The sequence below is a fragment of the Spermophilus citellus genome, assembly GCF_964194105.1.
Source record: "Spermophilus citellus genome assembly, chromosome: 19".
In the NCBI taxonomy this organism is placed as follows: Eukaryota; Metazoa; Chordata; class Mammalia; order Rodentia; family Sciuridae; genus Spermophilus; species Spermophilus citellus.
In genome coordinates, this window is record NC_138201.1 from 13318274 (window position 1) to 13337390 (window position 19117).

Genomic DNA, 19117 nt, shown 5'->3' on the forward strand with positions numbered 1-19117 from the left:
GCTTTCGCAGGGATTCCTGGAGAGTTCGCGTTGGTGGGTGGAGTTCCGGTGGAGAGAGTTCTGGTTGGTGTGTGGTATGCCTGGAAGGGCCACATGGGTGGCGTTCGCCTGAGTTCGGAAATAAAGTTTGTTCCTGCTTGAGTGGCTCGTGATTTGTGCCCAGCCAGACTGCGGCAAGGGAGAGAGGGGGTCCTCTCAGGAAGGAGAGGGATGGCATGCCTCTTCTGCACTCCAGTTTTATTGGGAGTACCAGGAAAGTTTTCCTGAGAGTCCCGCCCAGGTTAACCTCTGACTTTTGACTGACAGCAAGATGACATCAGATGTTCAAGTCCCTACCACCATGACAACTCTAGATCACTTGTCCCACGCTGGTTCTAATTGAATTCTCAACCATAAATTCTTGCAGATTTTATGGTTAGAATGAATTATCCTTATCTCCCCGAGTTTGGGGATCTAGCCTTTGAAGAGGGTCAGAAAAGTCTCCCCCTTCTGGGTAACTTGGGTTCCTCTTATTTTTTTATTTTGGCCTGCATTTCGCCTGCAGATAACAGGTGGTTTGCTGAGGGATGTGACAGCAAACTGTTGACTTAGCGGAGTAGGGCTGCAGATAAATGGCTTCTTGGAAAAGAAAGCATATGGGGGTCAACACAGTGGGCCCAGTTTATAGAATTATTTCTTTAACCTCACGTTCTCGCCACTCATGTCTTTCTGTCCTGTCTCTTTCTTGAAAGGGAAGCTCAAGCAATGTCCTTTGCTAGCAGATTCATGGTAGACAGAGGATGGTATGGAAGATCAAAGTCAAAGTGACTAGAATACTCCAATGCAGTGTCTACATTGGCTCTGTTTCAGGTTGTCCCTCCCAGCAGGACACATCAACGTGGGCAGCGAACCTAGATGGGGAGGAATGATGGGACAAGAGACACGAAAGGTGACAGCAAAACAGGAGTCTGATCAAGCTGCAAACTTTTATTGTTCACACAGGGGTATTTATGGGCTGGGAATGGGGAAGCTCTCTTACTGGCAGTTGCTGGATGTCTTCACAAGGTGAGATAACCAGGATGTTTCAGGAAGACAGATGGCCGCAGGATGTCTCAGGGAGATAGATGGCTGCAGGGTATCTCCCAGGCAGGATGTCTCCCAGGGGGCTGTTTCTTGTAACTGTCAGGCTATTCTTTGAAGGAAAACTCCCTTCTAGTCCCTGGCACTGTCAGGCTGTTCTTTGAAGGAGAACTCCCTTCTAGTCCCTGGCATCAGGTAGTGGAGACTCATTCAGATTGTAACCAGAGTACAGTAGAATTCACACTTGCTTTCCAAGAAGGCTGTCTGGCAATTTGAGACACATAGTCAATGTGAGCCACTATTCTCAGATGTAGGAGGGACATTACAAGATAAATGTGGTCTCTTCCCTCATAACTTGCCTTTGAGTAAGAGGAGATGAATAAAGAAGTGATATCCACATATTTAATTTCAGGTAGTCCTTGCTCTGCAGATGAGTACAGAGTGAGAGACAAAGGGGGAGACAGAAGTCCTGAGGACTTTAGTAGATCAACATTACTGAGGACAGAAAGGAAGGGGATTCATGGAGAAGGCTGGGATGAACAGAGGGCAGCATCAAAGTGTGTGTGTGTCGGGGTGGGGGGTGTCAAAGATGACTGTGTTGTCCCTAATAATGATTTTAGTAGACAGAACTCTTTACTGTCTTAGACAATGTGAGAAAATGTTATTTTTTAATAAGTCTGAAAGATAATTATCACCACTTCTCTTTCATAGATGAAAATAAGGATTTTCAGAGAGCTGAAATAATTTTCCCAACATCACTCAGGTAGAATGTGACTCGTGTGCATCTGTTCCCAGCACTCAAACTATGAACTCTTGAGTACAATAAGACAGGTTGGAAGGTATATGGAAAGATCTAGAAAAAGGGAAGGAGGATGACACATTCAGGTTTAGATTTGCAGACTGAAATGCCACTGTGACATTTACTACTGGTAATATGTGGCTGGAAGAATTGGATCTCAAGGTGGGGAGAGAAGAGGACTGGAGAGTCCATCATAAAGGTAATTGCATGAGTCATACGATCAGAGGAACCATAAGATGTTTTAATTAAAATAATTTTTACTTAGGTAGCATCTCAGGCTCCACCATGGCTCCTTATACCTGTCATCTCATTTAGTCTTTGTAAAAATTAAGTTCAGAATGCTGAGACTGTATTGTCAATGTGCTTGTGGTCCTGCTGTCTGGAGGTGATGGATCTTGTTTTGGATCTTGTCTCTAAACACAAGAAAGTGACTTTGAGCTCATGCTGTTTCTATTTTGAGGCATACCTAAGTTTACCAAAGTAGAAAGAGTGTTCAGAGAACAGCCAGGGACATCATGAAGTCGAGTTCTATCCTTAGCTCCAGATGGCACGGCTTGTTTTCCTCCTGCTCCATGGTGTGCTAATTGTGTTCATTTTCCCTCTACCTAGCAATTGAGTGCTCCCTATTTTATTCCCTTTCTTTCCAAAAGAAAATGTCAAGGACATCTCAACTGCAAACATTTCATTGTATAGGTAGGTAGTAAATGACCAAAAAGCAGAACTCATCATTATGGATCCTTCCGTCATTAAAAAAAAAGAAAAGTAATCAAATATATTTTAACAGGTACATAAAACATAAAACTCGTGCATATTACAAGATAATATGTGATATTTCAAAAGACGTATACATTCACGTTTACACACTGTGTTAGTGAGCTTTTTTTCACTGTGACCAAATAGCAGACAAGAACGTCTTAGAGGAGGAAAAGTTTGTTTTGGTGTGGAGTTTCAGAGGTTTGGTCCATGGCTGGGCCCAACGTGAGGGAGAACATCATGGTGGAAAGATGTAGCAGAGGAAAGCTTCCAATCTCATGGCAGCTGGAAAGAGAGATGGAAGGGGAAAGGGCCACAAGGTAACATGCAGCCTTCCAGGGCATGGCCCCAGTGACCCACTTCCTCCAACCACACCCCATCTTCCTACACTGAACCATCCAGTAAGCCCATTTGATTAAGATGAAGTAATTAGATTGTGGCTTTTATAATTGCATCACTTCACCTTTGAATATTCCTGCATTAACATAGGGGATTTGGGGGGACACGTTATATCCAAACCATAATGCATATGTATCTCCTCAAACAGCTACCATTTTCCTGTGATTAAAACTTTCATAATCCTTGCTCCTAGCTTTTTTAAATGTGTAGAAGATTTCTGTTATGTGGAACAGTAGCATATCAGAGATTCTTGCTACTATGTGATTGCATTTTGGTACCACTTGATTGAACTTGCTCTATCCTTTCCTCCCCACTACTCTCCAGCTTCTGGCAATCACAGTTCTACTCTCAACTTCAAATTCTAATTGTAGAAAAGTTAATTCTCAAGGAGCAGGCTGTCTGTTCTCTCCTTCATCACATCCTCTATCCACTAGTTGCAGCAATGCTATTGATGACCTTTCCAGAGGTTGAGTTTGCATAGTGGATAAGTGGTGAATGCTGCGATCTCACCAAGCTTACACACTGGCCCAGGAGCTTGACTTTAATCAACTCACGTATTTGCATAATGAGAAGTTGTGTTAAGTGGTATGGAGAAGGATCTTTGCAAGTTTGTAAAAGTGATACCCAGTCTGGTGTGTCTGAGGACTTCCTGAGTAGCAATCTGGTGAGCTGAAGAGGTATGGAGCCACCACAGTTTTCAGAAGCTTCACAGAATTGGGACAAGGTTAGGCAAGTGATGCCAGTAGTGATGCCAATTATGCAGTAGTAGGTTTAAGAGCAGTAAAAGTCACTGAAAAGGTTAAGGTAAAAGAGTGACATAATTGGACAGGCACATTGAAGAGATCATTGTGGCTCTTGGGCTTAGGAGGTAGCCAGCAAGGTTGAGGAAACTCTACAGAAAACTTTTTCAAAAGAGGATGTGAGAGCAAAGATGAAAAAAGAAGGTTCAGATCTCAAAGGCACTAATTTTATGTCTGCAAATAAAACAGTATCCAGTGCTCAATAGTTTTTGGATAAAATAATAAAAGTGGGTGCATGAAATAAAACTGAAGAATTGTTGGTCATTTATATCTTGGGGAGGCTAAACGGATGGGAGATGTCAAAGATGAGCCTAGCTGTTTCATAGATAGATAAGGCTTTGGTGCACTAGGAATTTGAATTTTTGTTTTGTTTGATTCAAGTCAGCTGATTTTTTTTTTTTTTTCTGTGAAGGACCAGCTAGTAGCTAGTAAATATTTTAGGATTTTCAGGTTGTATATTCCCAACTGCTCAGTTCTAGTATTGTTAGCACAAATGTAGCTGTAGATAATGTGGAGTATGGTGTTCTAATAAAATATTATGTCCAGAACAGGTAATGGGCAGGACTTGATCCATAGGCTCTAGTTTGCCATCCCTGGTGTGAACCACAAATCCAATATTGAACAAGTTGAATTTTGGATATTGCTGAAGAATCCATGTGAATTATATTTACCTAATTACATTATCTTCACATTCAGTCTTTAAAAACCTTATTTTATTAAAAAAATTTTGTAGTTATAAACAGCATACCCTTATTTTGTTTATTTTATTTTAGTATTTTAAAAATATTTTTAGTTTTGGATGGACACAATACCTTCATTTATTTGTTTTATGTGGTGCTGGGTTTGAACCCAGTGCCTCACATGTGTGAGGCAAGTGCTCTATCACTGAGCCACAATCCCAACCTAAAAAACCTTATTTTCAATAATATTTAGTAAATTTGAATATGATTCAATATCCATCTTTGAGTTCTCTTTTAGGGAACTCTGTCTCCAGAAGAGGAATAACTAAGAAATCAAGGGTAGTCAGCATGTTACAAAAAAAAAAAAAATTAAGAAATTGCTCCTCTGTCAGCAGTACTGTCTCACCCAGAGCTAATAGAACAGGCACACTCTGTTAGCGTTTGTTTAGTCCATTTTCTGAGCTAGTAATACTTAGGGAAGCTATTAGGAAAGGTTTATTTTGCCTCATGATTCTGGTCTCAGGTCAAGGAGTCGTGTATGGTGTTGACATTCTTGTTGGCAGAGTCACAAGACAGCCCTGTGCATCATGACTTGATGAGAGACAGGAAAGACAGGAACCAAACTAAATGGATTTTACAATAGATCCACTCTAGAGATATCCTGCTACCCCTCTGATCCTTAACCTTGTAACCCATTAATCCTAGGAATGAATTAATCGATTTGTAACGAAAGAGCCCAAATAACTCTGTAAGGGTCCTGTATTGGGGGTTAAATTTCAACAAGAGTTTTGGAGGGAACAAACCATATTTAAGCCACAGCACCATAAAAGTTATAAAAAGTCTAGAGATTCCACATAAGACTGTCCTGATTTCTTCTGAAAAGAAAAAACAGATGTATAAAGGAAGTTGTGAAACCAAGTAAAACTGGCCCCTTTTATTTTGGGTGTAGAAAGCTTTCTTAGAAGACTTACAATGATTCATGGGTGCCAATTCTTCAGTTAGTCTAGGAGCTTTGAATTCTGCAGGTTTAAAATAAGGATGCACCTTGTTATTGAGGAGACGGAAACACAGATGGCTTATATGTTCTTGATGTATAATTTAGTAGGATTGTATTTCTTTTACCTTGGATGCTTTAGGAGGAAGGGGTGGTTCTTATCCCCACACGCTTCATTTGTTTACTTCTGTGCCCATTTTCTGAAGGCATTTTAAGTTGTTTGACCAATGATGATAGTGAAACTTGGGTCCAGAGATCTTCCTGACTCTGCCAATGTACAATTCCTCTATGTTTCCATTAAACTGTAATAGACTATAAAGAAGTATTTTAGGTCACCCATTCTGACTTCCAGTGAGAGATGGTAAATCACAAGATCCAGAAAAGAGGGTCAGAGATGTACCTTTGTATTCACTGAGTTCTTGAAACAGCACAAAGATTTCCTTCTGCATGCCAGCCCTAGGGACATCTTAGTTCAGTGGTTCCACACATTTTATTTGCCATCACCTGGGGAAATGAAAAACATACCTGTATGCATTTCACACCCCAGGAATTGTGATTTAATTGGATAGGGGTGTGGTCCAGGCTTTGGAAGTTTTAGGAGATGCTTGAGTGATTCAAATATACAAGCAAGGTAGGAAGCCTGGTTCGTTCAGAGTGGAGACTCAGTTGCACACCAACTCCTCCTCTCAGTCTCTGTGTTGGGGACCGCACACAGATGAAATTCTGAATCCCTCCTCCAATACTAGGAGGCTTTAGCAAATTAAACATACTCCTAATATTATATAGACTCTTTTCTTCCTACAATATATTGAAGGGGGTGGTGATAGCTATAATTTGAATGAGTATAATTTCAATGAAGTTTCCTATTGTTATAGTTAAGTCCTAGGATTCTGTTCCCAGGCCAGTTATGCTGCCTAATGTTTAAAAAATAGGGGCTGAGGGTATCTAACATGTGCAAGGCTCTGAGTTCCATCCCCAGAATCATAAAACTTTTGAAAATTTAAAAATGAAATTAGGGACTGAGTTACAAAGACATAGTGTTGCTTCAGAATTTCTATGACTCTTCTTAGCCCTCCATCTCACCCGGTCCACATCAGAACTGAAACTGACTCTTACCTCAGGTTGAAAATTCTGCATTGCTGTGTGTTTTTATAAAAAGCTTCTCCCCCTCAATAAAATGGATAGGATACATCAATAAAATAGATAGGATACATGTATTTTAATGAACAAACAGCATTTTAATAAGATTCCTTTTGTAGGCTAACTCATTCTATTAAAGATCTAATAAGTAGAAATAATAATATAGCAGAGAACTGTACAATTCAGGCCCCAGTCAGCTTGGACTATGGAGTTAATCATTGGAAATATGCAAGTAGAATTTCAGCAAGAAAAATATCCTTGGAGTAACACAATGTTTTTCTGGGAAAAGGAACAGATCTCTTCTAGATTAAAAATGGAAGCAAACTGTTTATAAAAATTCTTTCTGTTTGATTTTTGTTTTTGGCAGCATGATGGAAACTAATTTGGTTTTATTTTAAAATTCTAGTGATAATAAGGTTTTGTACATTCCCTCTGGAGTAGCTCTTTCTCTACTGTAGCTAGACCCCAACTTTCCCCTATAACATGTTTGCTAGGGAATTTTTAGCTGACACTTGATTTTTCACTTTTCTGTATGAACCAGAAACAATGGACTTGGTGCTGATTCTCTGAGTCCAGTATTTCATTATGCTTTCTCAGGAATCAGAGACGAGTGTTTCTGAGCACATGCAAGTCTAGTCCTCGCTTTCCTTCTACAGTTAACCACTATGCATGCAAGACTTTGAATTATTGGAAAATTGTCGCTGCCTCCCTCTGTTGAAGATTGAACCTAGGGCCTCACACATACTAGGAAAGTGTGAGCAACATACTTGGCCCAGAATACCTTTTTTTCTTCTTTGTGTCTATGTTTTAAGACTGAAGAACACTTTCCCAGGATTCCACAGCAGAATTGTTCTTGCTTTCATTTGCCAGAGCTGAATAATCTGCGCTTGCCCAAACTACTGATCTAATCATCCATGTCTTCATGCCATTTCTTAGGTTAACTGATGGTTCTAGAAGTAAAGCTCTTTTTCTTGTAGAGCAGTGGGACCTCAACAGTCCTTCCCCATAAGGCAGACACTGACCAGATGAGGCATCAAATAATTGTCAGCTCCAGTTACCTATGAAGAAAACACGTTCTCATCTGGATGTAAGCCTGTATCTCCTAATGAAGATGATAAACATACCAACCTTTACTCTGATCTGTCTGAACCTTACATTTGGCTTTCCAGCTAACTGAAACACAGTCTGGTTGCAGAGTTCAGAGAAGCCTTGAAATTTATATTCCTACCACCTTTCATGCAAAGTAAATTGACTTCATATTTGATTTTTCACAGCCCCTAGTGTTTACCCTCCCTGCAATAGCTGCCTGTGGGTTTTTGCTGCTAATTGTTTCTTCTTTCAAAACAAGATACTGTCTCTGTGCAGATGGGCAGGGATGCACACAAATCAGAGTGCATCGTTTTAACAAAATCTTTCTTACTGGAACTTTGAAAGGTTAGATGGGACTTATACTTTCAATGATGATTTTCTTAGCAAAGTGAGTAAACTAGACTTTTGTTCATTTGAAGCAAGAGGCAACTTTGTTGCTTTAACATGTACAATTAAACTGAGTTGAAATCTACTTTAAATGAAAATTGAGAACAAATTTAGTAATCAGTCAATGTAACATTTGTGGTTACAGCTCTTGTATATATTAGGATAAGTTGAGAAGGGAAAAAAAAACCTGTTCAGTATTGCCAGACATTTTGTTTTATTCCAAAAGGAAAAAAAAAAAAACTGAGTTGGCAGTGTTTGAAATTGACTGTAAAATATTACATAAAATGATAATTTGTTTTCATATTTATATGAGCCCTACATTTATTTCCACTGATCCAATTTAATCATGTGGTAAATCAGTATCCATAAGCACTAGAATGAGGAAACCACCAATTTATCTAATGAAATGTATCTATTTGTTTGGTTTTTCCATGTATCCTAGTGAGTAGGGCCTTTTAATTTGACATTTGAAAACATTTGTATTAATAATAGCAATTTTTAAATGTTCGTACCTCTTGAAATGTGACATTTATAAAGTTAATGCATATATTTTTTTCTGTCTTATTACAAGTTATTTCCTTAATGTTATGGATTTGGGATCGCTGTCAGTGACTCACTGCCTCAATCAATAACTGATGATGTTGAGAAAGAAATGATTATGCTTTAAGATATTTAGTTAGATTTATGAGTGCCGACTTGGATTTTGTATGCAGGCAGATGAGTTCACATTAGAGTCATCTGAAGAGTCTGGGTCTCTGGTTAAAGTTTAAATTCAGCCATTGGAAGGTCATGATATTTTATGAAGTTAACCCTTGAGCCATCTACATACATACTTTTTGGAATCAGCTGCTTTTGATTTTAAGCACAGTTAACATTCAGTTATTAATGAAAGCATCCCTCCCTGCTGTGCATCCTGTATGAACAGAGCACTGGAATTCCAAGGAGCAATGAATTATTGGTTTGCTTTCTCCTTAACTCTTAAAATTATGCATTTAGAAAAGCATCTAGAATTTCCAGTATCTTTATAAGCTATTTTTTGATCAACTGTATTAAAAATTTGATTAATGAGATATGGGGGGAGAGAATCATTGGTTAATTAGAATTTGTTCTGTAAAATAATTTGCTGACTTGTAGGTATTAAAATTATTGCATATATTGCTCAGGAGTCGTGGTTTAGGGAACAGAAATGAAATTCATAATGCTTCAACATAGGTGAATTTACTATCTTACATACCATACTCTTGGGCAATTCCTGCTTCAGGCGTAGCTGTATCCAGGAGTTCAAAGAAGTTCACTAGTTACTGATCTCTTCATACTCTGTTATCCCCTGTGTTACCTTTATTCTCTGGCACATTCTGTCCTTGTTTTATCCATGAACACTAGCTTCCTTGTGTTCTGAAAACTCCAATTGCACCAAAGGCAAAGACTTTTTTCCCGTGTATTATCTCTCAAAAAGTCAGGAAATGAAATTCGGTGATCAGGTACACAAAGATCTCATCCTTGACCTAATGCTCTGTCTAGGAGGCTGGAATCTATCAGTGGTTGACAGACGGTATTCCCCAACAATCAATTGGATCTTGGTAGAGATGCACATTTTCAGGCCCCATTCCAGGCCCAGTGAATCAGAAAACCTGGGAGCAGGTTTAAGATGTTGTCTTCCAGTAATCCCAGCTGGTGCTCCAGAATGCCACAGCGGTCTACTAACTGTTCAGTCTGGCTCCTACAGCTTCAGTGAAATCTCAACCCAACAGAAAGCACACAGCAAAGACATCTGAGGAACTGATAGCAGGAAAGAGAAAGAGCAGAGGCTGTGCTGGCCAGCAGGACAGATGCCCAAGTCAATGAGATTTCAGCTCAGTAAAGTGGTTTTCCCTTTTGTCTAATGCCATTACTTCTCAGAACACCGCTGCTGATGAATCCTCCTCTAGAAAACCAACACTCTAATTAGGCAAATACACTTTCATCCTCTTCTAGGATACAGTGATTTTCTTTAAATTTTATTTCTAAATAAGTGGATGGACAATCCTAAAAGGTTTCTGGATCATGTTATTTTCTTATCAATTATTATTCTGATCTCTAAGGCATCCAGTTAATCCTTCAGTGACCAGCCTTATTGCTCCTCTTTGATAAATAATCAAGTAAGTTCACTGAATTTTAAAAGTTTTCAATGAAAATGGCAACAATGCCTGCTAGAATGTGGGTAAGATGGTCAGCACTGAAAAATGATCTAAAATAATTTTTAAGTGATTATTTTATGAAAGCTCCCAAGAAGGGGGAAGAAGGAAAGTTTCACTTTGCTGACATTATTTTTGTGATTTACAAGTTGAACTGGGACACACAGGCTTAGTATCCAGAGGGAGGCAGAAGAGTACACGCCAGTGTTTCTCAATTTATCAGTTCCCAAGAATCCTCTGGGTGCTTGTTAAAAATCTACAGTGTACTTTCATGATACAGTCACAGCAGTGATTACATGCACAATTCACAAGAGCCATTTAAGGAGTCAGATCAGGTGCCCATCAGCGGATGAGTGGATAACGAAAATGTGGTATGTAGACACAATGGAGTTCTCAGCCCTAAAAAAGAATGTAGTGATGGGACTTGCTGGTGAATGGATGGAACTAGAGAACGTCATGCTAAGTGAAATAAACCAGACCCAGAAAGTCAAAGTTGAGTGTTTTCTTTCATATGCAGAAGCTAGAGTAAAACAAGGAATAAAATGTTTGGGGGGTGGTAATCCCATGAAAATAGAAGAAGAGAGGTCAATGGAGTGGAGGAAGGGATACAGGGAGAAGGACAGGGAAGGGTTGAATGGTGGAGTGATCTGACCAAACTTTCCTATGTACATGTAGGTGAGATTCACTGTGCTATATTTATATGAATAGCTATAAATCACTGCTATAGACAGAAGGAAGGCCAGTGGAGTCAAGAAAGGGGGTCAGGGGAGGGAGGAGAGGAGGGACAGGGGAAGCACTGGGGACAGGAATGAAGCAAATTATATTCCATGCTTGTGTGATGCTGTCAAAATGAGCCTCGCTATTATGTATAACTACGATGCACTAATAAATTTTTTTTTTTAAAAATCCAGAGCCCAAAGTTCTTTTTTAGGATATTTTTATTTGGGAAATCAGCAATGGAAACATTTAACTTGTGTTTTTAGTTTTTGTCTGTAAATTCTCACAGTTAGCATGTCTGGAGCAGAGTCTATATTGGTGAGTGTGCAGGTTGCTGGATGCCAATGGCCGTGGCCGTCACTAGCAGGGGACGAGCTGTTTAGCTTCATCCACCCAGTGTTAGCTGCTACTGTAGCTGTTTGCTAATGTTGGTTGTTGTTCTTCTCTTTTGAGTAACCTGTCTTCCCTTCTCTCCTTCTCATGCTGCAGATAGAGGACATGCAATGGGGTAGGGGTGTCCGGGAGATCCCGCCCTCAGTGTGCACGCTGCCCTGTAAGCCTGGGCAGAGAAAGAAGACCCAGAAGGGAACACCCTGCTGCTGGACCTGTGAGCCTTGTGATGGATACCAGTACCAGTTTGATGAGATGACATGCCAGCACTGCCCGTATGACCAACGTCCCAATGAAAATCGAACTGGCTGCCAGAATATCCCCATCATCAAACTGGAGTGGCACTCCCCCTGGGCTGTCATCCCTGTCTTCCTGGCGATGTTGGGGATCATCGCCACCATCTTCGTCATGGCCACTTTCATCCGCTACAATGACACGCCCATTGTACGGGCCTCTGGGCGGGAACTCAGCTACGTTCTGTTGACAGGCATCTTTCTTTGCTACATCATCACTTTCCTGATGATCGCCAAACCTGACGTGGCAGTCTGTTCTTTCCGGCGTGTTTTCTTGGGCTTGGGGATGTGCATCAGTTATGCTGCCCTTTTGACAAAAACCAATCGGATATATCGCATCTTTGAGCAGGGTAAGAAGTCAGTGACAGCTCCCAGGCTCATAAGCCCAACGTCACAGCTGGCAATCACTTCCAGTTTGATATCTGTGCAACTTCTAGGTGTGTTCATTTGGTTTGGGGTGGACCCACCCAACATCATCGTAGACTATGATGAACATAAGACCATGAACCCCGAGCAGGCCAGGGGCGTTCTCAAATGTGACATTACAGACCTCCAAATCATTTGCTCCTTGGGATACAGCATCCTCCTCATGGTCACATGTACTGTGTATGCCATCAAGACTCGGGGTGTGCCAGAAAATTTTAACGAAGCCAAGCCCATTGGATTTACCATGTATACAACTTGCATAGTCTGGCTCGCCTTCATTCCGATTTTTTTCGGCACTGCACAATCAGCGGAAAAGGTAAGTGGAAACTCACATCACTCCATGCTTTTCACAAATGTGTTTTTGTTAAGCATCAAACGCAAATAGGTTTGATAAAGTAGGAGGTTTTACACATACATGCTGAATGGTATTTCTAAGAGGAGAAATAGCCAAATGAATAGGCACACATGTTCCAGGAAGCTAAAATTTGCAGTGAACTGTGCATAGCCCTTTGAAAACTGACCAGAGGTAGCCTTTTCAAGTTAATTATATGTACAATAGAATTACTCGATGCCATAGGAAATTATCCAGTATAAGATGATCTAATCTATCTAAATTACACCTTTCTGTTCATTCATTCGTATCCCACTCTGCTTACCCACATATTTCTTCAGGATAGAAGGTGGCCGTGGGACACATTTTCCAGGTAGGATTCCCCCCGCCTCCTCCCCTGGGTGGCTGTCTCTGCCGCATTAGAGATGAGATCTGATATATAAGCTAGGCATTGTAGTAAGAGTGTTCTAGTTCTACATGCAGAAAATATAGGCAGATAGGTGAATGAAGGAGAACTTTGGTTATTATTTCTCCCTAGACTCCTTATGTCTGGATACATATGAATCAGAGGAAATGAATTACAGTGAGGCCAGAGAGAATTTCCCAGCCGAGAGAGAGAGAGGGCATGAAGAAGCTGTGAAAGTTCAAAGTTTAGAAAGCCAGGAGGCTCTAATACATTGGTCTGAGGTACAGTTAAGATATATGGCCCCCATATCCTAACAAATTATACATCTATAAATTAGCTCTAACATTTTGATTTTTAATGCAATTAATGTTTTGTTAGGTACAGGTTTGACATGCCTGTCATGTAGGCATTCCTAAAGTTGACGTGATTCATATGCATCTGACTTCTGTGCTTACCTCTTTTGGCTATGGTTTTGTGCCTTTGCATCTAATGAGATTAATCTAATGAGATGTGGGTTCCTTCAGTAGATATAAAGAGTTCTGACAGGTTGGTACAACTGAGGCTGGAACTGAGATCTAGAGTCCCTGATACTTTATGAAGGAGAGAGCCTCATTATAGACTGTGCTCTAGGACATTGGGTATCTGGTCTCTTCCCATGTTATTTTGGATGAATCTTTTAAAAAGTTTAGAGATTAGACTCTCAAGTGGGAAGAAACGAGGGCTGAAGCTGGACTGTCTTAAAGTCTGTACTTTCCGGAATTAGTTGACTGATGTTGGTTGTCTCTCTCTCCTGTATATCATATATAGAGAGTGAATGGCTTTTAGCAGGTTAGCTGACTGAATGGATGTCTTTCATTGAAATTGTGTGATTCAGAAGCTGTAAGTTGGAACTGTGCTTTCATTTTTTGAGTATTTCAGTGAAACTACACAGAATTCTGAAACTAAGGAAAGTCAACCTTTCCAGATTATAGTTTCAGTACTGAAAGGTCTTAGAAGATTTTCCTAAGATATATGCTCAATAAGCATAGCAAGCTCCAACAGTATGTTTCAGATTCATAATGTGTGTTTATTGTCTATTAAGCCACCTTGAAATTCACTTTATTTCCTTGATCCCTGGGTCTAGGGAATTACAGAATATAGATTAATGTAGGGAAATGCAATAGAAAACACACACACACACACACACACATACATACACATATGTTCGTAGGTTGATAACCAGTGAACTTTCTGGAGGGAGTGATGGGCATTATCAAAGTCTATGGAGATAATTATTTATTACTAGAACAAAATACACACCATCAAGCAAGTTAAAGACAGTTGCATCCTGCACATTTATTGTTTTGAAATATAAAACTGGGCAATTAGCAGTAGTTTTATAGATGGGTCTTGTAGCACTAATTTGACAATACATTTCTTATTTCATTTCTAATTATGACTAGATCTTTTCAATAAGGTCACATGTATAATTTAAAAAGCAGAAAATGATACAAAGTTCTAGGAATTGCATTCACCAGTTACAGCTCTTCCCGAAGACACTGGTGCTGATACAATTGACTGTGGAAAACACAAACCTGTTTTTAAGCAGCATGCTTTTCATATCAGAGTTTTAAAAAACACATTTTTTCTTTGTACAATCTCCAAAGGTTATATGACGTTTTATATGGTTGACTGGCACAATTAAAGGTACTGAATTGCCAAATGGGAGCAATGAATTATCATATGAAAATTCACACACTCTAATGATAGGCATATGGCTAGAGAAGCATGAGCGATCAATTAAAAAATATCACTTTGTGTACATGAAACCTTGGCATTTAAACTGTGGAAAGAGGCAAATTGCCAATTGAAGCAATGAGATGACAGCAAAAGGCTTTTTTTTTTTTTTTTTTTGGCGAACTATAGGATCACACATTTTCCATTTTTATATAGATGTAACAGTTTAAGTATTTCAAATGAAAGAATTCCACTTCAGCAGAGAAAATCAAGATTAGGCAGTGAGTTCACTCATAACTGTTTACTGTTTCAGAAAATTGAATTTGCTTTGATTATGGTAGGGATAGTTCTCATTGGTTGAGTTTATTAGCATAGCAGAAAAAATAAACAAAGTTTATTTTCTTGCTAATTGTCAGACCCCAGGAAATTTAATTTTGCTTTTGCTCCAGAGAATGCATGAGATCATGGCCACTTTTCTTTCTTTCCTTTTTTTTTTTTTTTTTTTTTTTTTTGGTCACTCATAACCTTTGGCTCCTAGAATGGGGATCTTGTAACAGGACCAGAAATGGAAGTGTGAACTTGAGCTTTAGGAGCATGATACCAGTTTTCAGGATTATCTGTAGGTGGCGACTGTAGTGATGTAATAAGACACTAGACCTGGTGAAGCAGCATCACAGGGGGAGCTGGCCGATCAGGGGTGGTGTGGCACTGTGTGTTTATCATATCTTGACACTACTGAAGGACTAGAGTGTTTTCTGTGGAAAGCGGAGGCTTGGCCTGTGGGTTGATCCAGGCAGGGAGTCATACATACAAGGAAAGAAGTCTGCTTTAGGAAGGGAAGTTACAGGCTATCCTGGCAGATTCTGAGAAACTATAGATGATCCAGCCATCCACAGCTTTCCAGCTAGTTGTTTTCTGGAGAACTTTCTTGATAAGTGTGTCGAGGGGGCAAAATTGCGATGTATGTAGTTGAGGGGAGAAATAAACAATGTCTACACACTTCTGCCTGTTTCAATGCTTTATTCACTCAAATTACTCAATACAGTTTCACTCTATAGGTTCTTAAACAAGAAAAACGACAATCCTTAATGCTAGGCACTGCAATAGACATAATCAATTCACAGCAAACAATTCTAGATTAATTCTAAGCACTGCAAAACACTCTTAATCATGACAGGCTAATGACAGACATTCCCTCTGTCTTAAGCCTTAGGCTTTATGTCCAGCAGATGCACACTCACTCAGATCACTATGATCAAGGCAGGCTTTTCCTGGTATGGAGTGGACGACTGGTTGAGGAGAGGGTGGTAGGGAGAAGTTGTGGCTCTCACCAAAGTCCAGATGTAATGACAGATTCGTGGGACCCCAATAGACCTCCAGGAGCCGAATCCGATGCAGTCACACAAGAGTCTTTATTGCAAGCTGGAGCCTGGACTCAGAGGTCCCAGTGAGATTTTATAGGTTTTGGGGGGGGATATTCTATGCAATCACAACATCACACAGCAAATCATTCCATACCTCGGGAAAATCAAACAACAACTCTTAACATTGATTAGCCCATTCACTGGCAGGAACAAGTTGGGTAGGGGTGATTGGTTAGTACAAGAGGGGGAATCCTTTAAACTGATTGGTTTAGGCCACGAGGGGTGTATGTGCTAAACTACATGGTTTCCCAACATGTTATCAACCACCATAAACTACTGGGGGGGGGGGTCATCCCAGGTATTTTCCCTGTCTCATGTTGATTGGAGGTTGCTAGGGGGTTGCTGTGGGTCCTTATCTAGCTTAACTGAGTCAGGGACACCTGGCACCACAGATCTCTCCTGTTATTTACAGACAAACAACTCAGCAGGGTGGGTATGTGTTCTGAATAAGGGTCACACCCCCTTCCTTTAGGGCAGGCCTTGAGGTAGAAGCTGGTTTCTCAAAAATGGAGTCACATCAGTTTCTCACAGACATGCGGTAGAGTTTGAAAGCGGTGAGGAGGATACTGCAGAGGATCAGGAACAATGACAAGTGAAGGGATGTCAGGTCCTCATCAGGCTCTCCAGCTCGAGTGTACCTTGTTTTGGCTGGCTGAATCCCTGTTCATTTACTCTATTATTTATACTAAATTTGGGGGCCTTTGACCCCCCCTTTCAATGCTTATAAGGTACCACTTGATTCTCAGTAACATAATTTTTACCTTGGGGTCAGAAACATCTGGTCTGGTGGTCTTCACCCTAATCTTCTCGCCTTTCCCTCTTATCAGGTGAGAACAGCCTGCCAGGGGCTTCACTATCAGGGTGAGGGGAAATAACTTTTTGGGGGCCATATTGGAGGGCTCTGTTGTCTGGTGAGACTGCCGGTTTCAAACTGGAGTTTTTAAAATGGAGTTGCTTAGGCTCAGGCCTAAGGCCATCCTCACAAAAAGCCAGTACAGTATGTGTCCGTCACTTTTGCTCATAAGATCCTGTGGCTTGTGACCCTGTGGCTGTGCTAGTTTGTGTTGATTCACTCTGTGAGGAGCTTGCTTCACACTACATTTCTCTGGCTGCAGGACTGTCTATTTCTTCCAACTGTGCAGGATTGTCTATTTCTTCCATATGGGCAGGAAAGCCAGCTTTGCACAACTTGACCCCAAGGGATGGGATCCGGGGTTCTCAGAGGTCTTCTGTGAATGCAGCCTGTGGTTATTTGGATAAGGGAGGGTCAGGAAAAATTGCTGCAGAAGAGTAGTGGGCTCAAGGGGGAGGTGTCTCCAACGCAATGTCCACAGAACCAGGGGTGTTACAGGACTGAAGTAATAGGACCCTTTGGTTTTCCTCTGGAGCATTATCCCATTAAATGGCAGAAGTAAGACACTGTGGTGGTCAATCTCTGAACCAGTGCCGAGTCCTTAACTCAGAGGATCTCAAAGTGTGGTGCCCATTAATCCATTGAAGAATTTGTTTTAAAAAATCATTGCATGTATGCCGCCCCCAAATTGATTCAACAGAGCTAGAATAGGGCATAGAACTCCACATTTTTAAACAACTGTGATGGGAAAATGCCAGGGGAAGACAACCATACTTAAAAAAAAAAAATCTGTGTAAACATATTCTTCCCACAGAGGATATCCTATAAATATTTCCTTGATTTCTTCTTTGAGAGCCTTTATGAATAAATTAATTCCCATCCCAAGAAAATAGGACTGCAGAGATCAAGGCAGCAGGAGATCAGAAAGGCACTATCCATGATGAAAGAGAAAGGCAAGGATTAGAAGGGCCTAGTGGTGTATCAACCCCATGGCTTACATTGATGACATTTGCCGGAACTGGACCAAGGCTTTGGCCCTGGAACCAGAAATAGCAAGAAGACAGGCAGCTTTGGATGTTTCTCAGAAGTATTTCTTGAGAAAATAGGAAAAAAGATAAAGATCTTTTCATTTTCCACATAAAGTGAGAACTCCCCAAAGTGTAAACACAGTGTCAACCTGACTAAACCTTATAGAGGGATCAGATCCCGTAGGTAAACATTGGTCCCTCCAGGTCCATGTCTAGCATCACTGGTCAATCCCCAGAACCCAGGTGTGGTCTTGAAATGTCTCTCATCACTGTGTCAAAACAACCTGCTACCAATACATCAGAACTGGAAGGAATTTGAATTCCATGTGCCATTTTCGATTGAATTTGAGCTCTAGCAAATGATCCTTGATACCTGTTTGTTGTCATTGTGAGAAAACAAACAGCTTTAGTTAAGATTAATTAGCCAAGCATGCTGGGCTTCACCTGTAATCCAAGAGATCCAAGACACCAACTTTGTCTCAAAATAAAAGGCAACTGGAAATGTGGCTCACTGGTTAAGCAACCCTGGGTTCAATCCCTTGTAACCACCCCCGCCCCCGCCGCCCAAAAAAAGAAAAAAAAAAATCAACTTTTAAAGAATAGTTAGGGAAACAGACTATGCTTTACTTTGTGTAAATTTTGTCCCTGATTATATAAACCTCTTTTGTTAAACTGGCCAAGGGCCATTCAGAAAGGAGTTTTCTTAGGGAGCAGTGAAAGAATTCTCCAAAGACACTTTGCCGGGAGAATTCCAATTTTATTGCAAAAGGCTGTATTTTTATATAGATCCAAGGGGAGATGGCAGGGTTTAGATAAATGGCAGGCCACCTGTTTATTGGCAAGTTCTTCCAGATATCAGCTCCTGAGCCCAGGAATTGGTTCTTATTGGGGCTAAGGTTCCCTGCCAGCAAGATTTGAAATTGGCACCAGCGGGAGAGAATTCACATGGGCGGGGACTTTTCGCGCCAGTGAGAAAAAGGGGAAAGTAGGAAGAGGAGGTCGTTAGGCAGCCATGTTGGGGTTTTTCTCTGGGGTGCGGCTGCCATTTACACTTTTCCCAACAAACAGTATATTAGTTTTTGTACTATTTGATTAAAATTCTCTCATGATCTTTCAGCACCTTAACTAAAAATCTTAAAAACATCTACTCTGCTTCTAATACTTAGTTTGGGACTGTGGTACAGGGGTGAAAAATGAGGATTCTTGAACATTAGGAACTCACAACCTAGTGATCAGTGTAGGTCTCTAATTAAACATCA

General features: G+C 40.5%; 1 protein-coding gene across 2 annotated transcripts in view; it reads left to right on the forward strand.

Moving 5' to 3' along the window:
- The window catches only part of GRM7 (glutamate metabotropic receptor 7), a gene marked incomplete at its 3' end in the record, with an annotated part of 844437 nt that overhangs the window by 710340 nt on the left and 114980 nt on the right, over positions 1–19117 (forward strand). For both annotated transcript variants that reach the window (XM_081276152.1, XM_081276151.1), the window contains exon 8: positions 11481–12416. In XM_081276152.1, coding sequence (XP_081132278.1) covers positions 11481–12416 — 936 coding nt within the window. The remainder of the gene's footprint in view (positions 1–11480; positions 12417–19117) is intronic.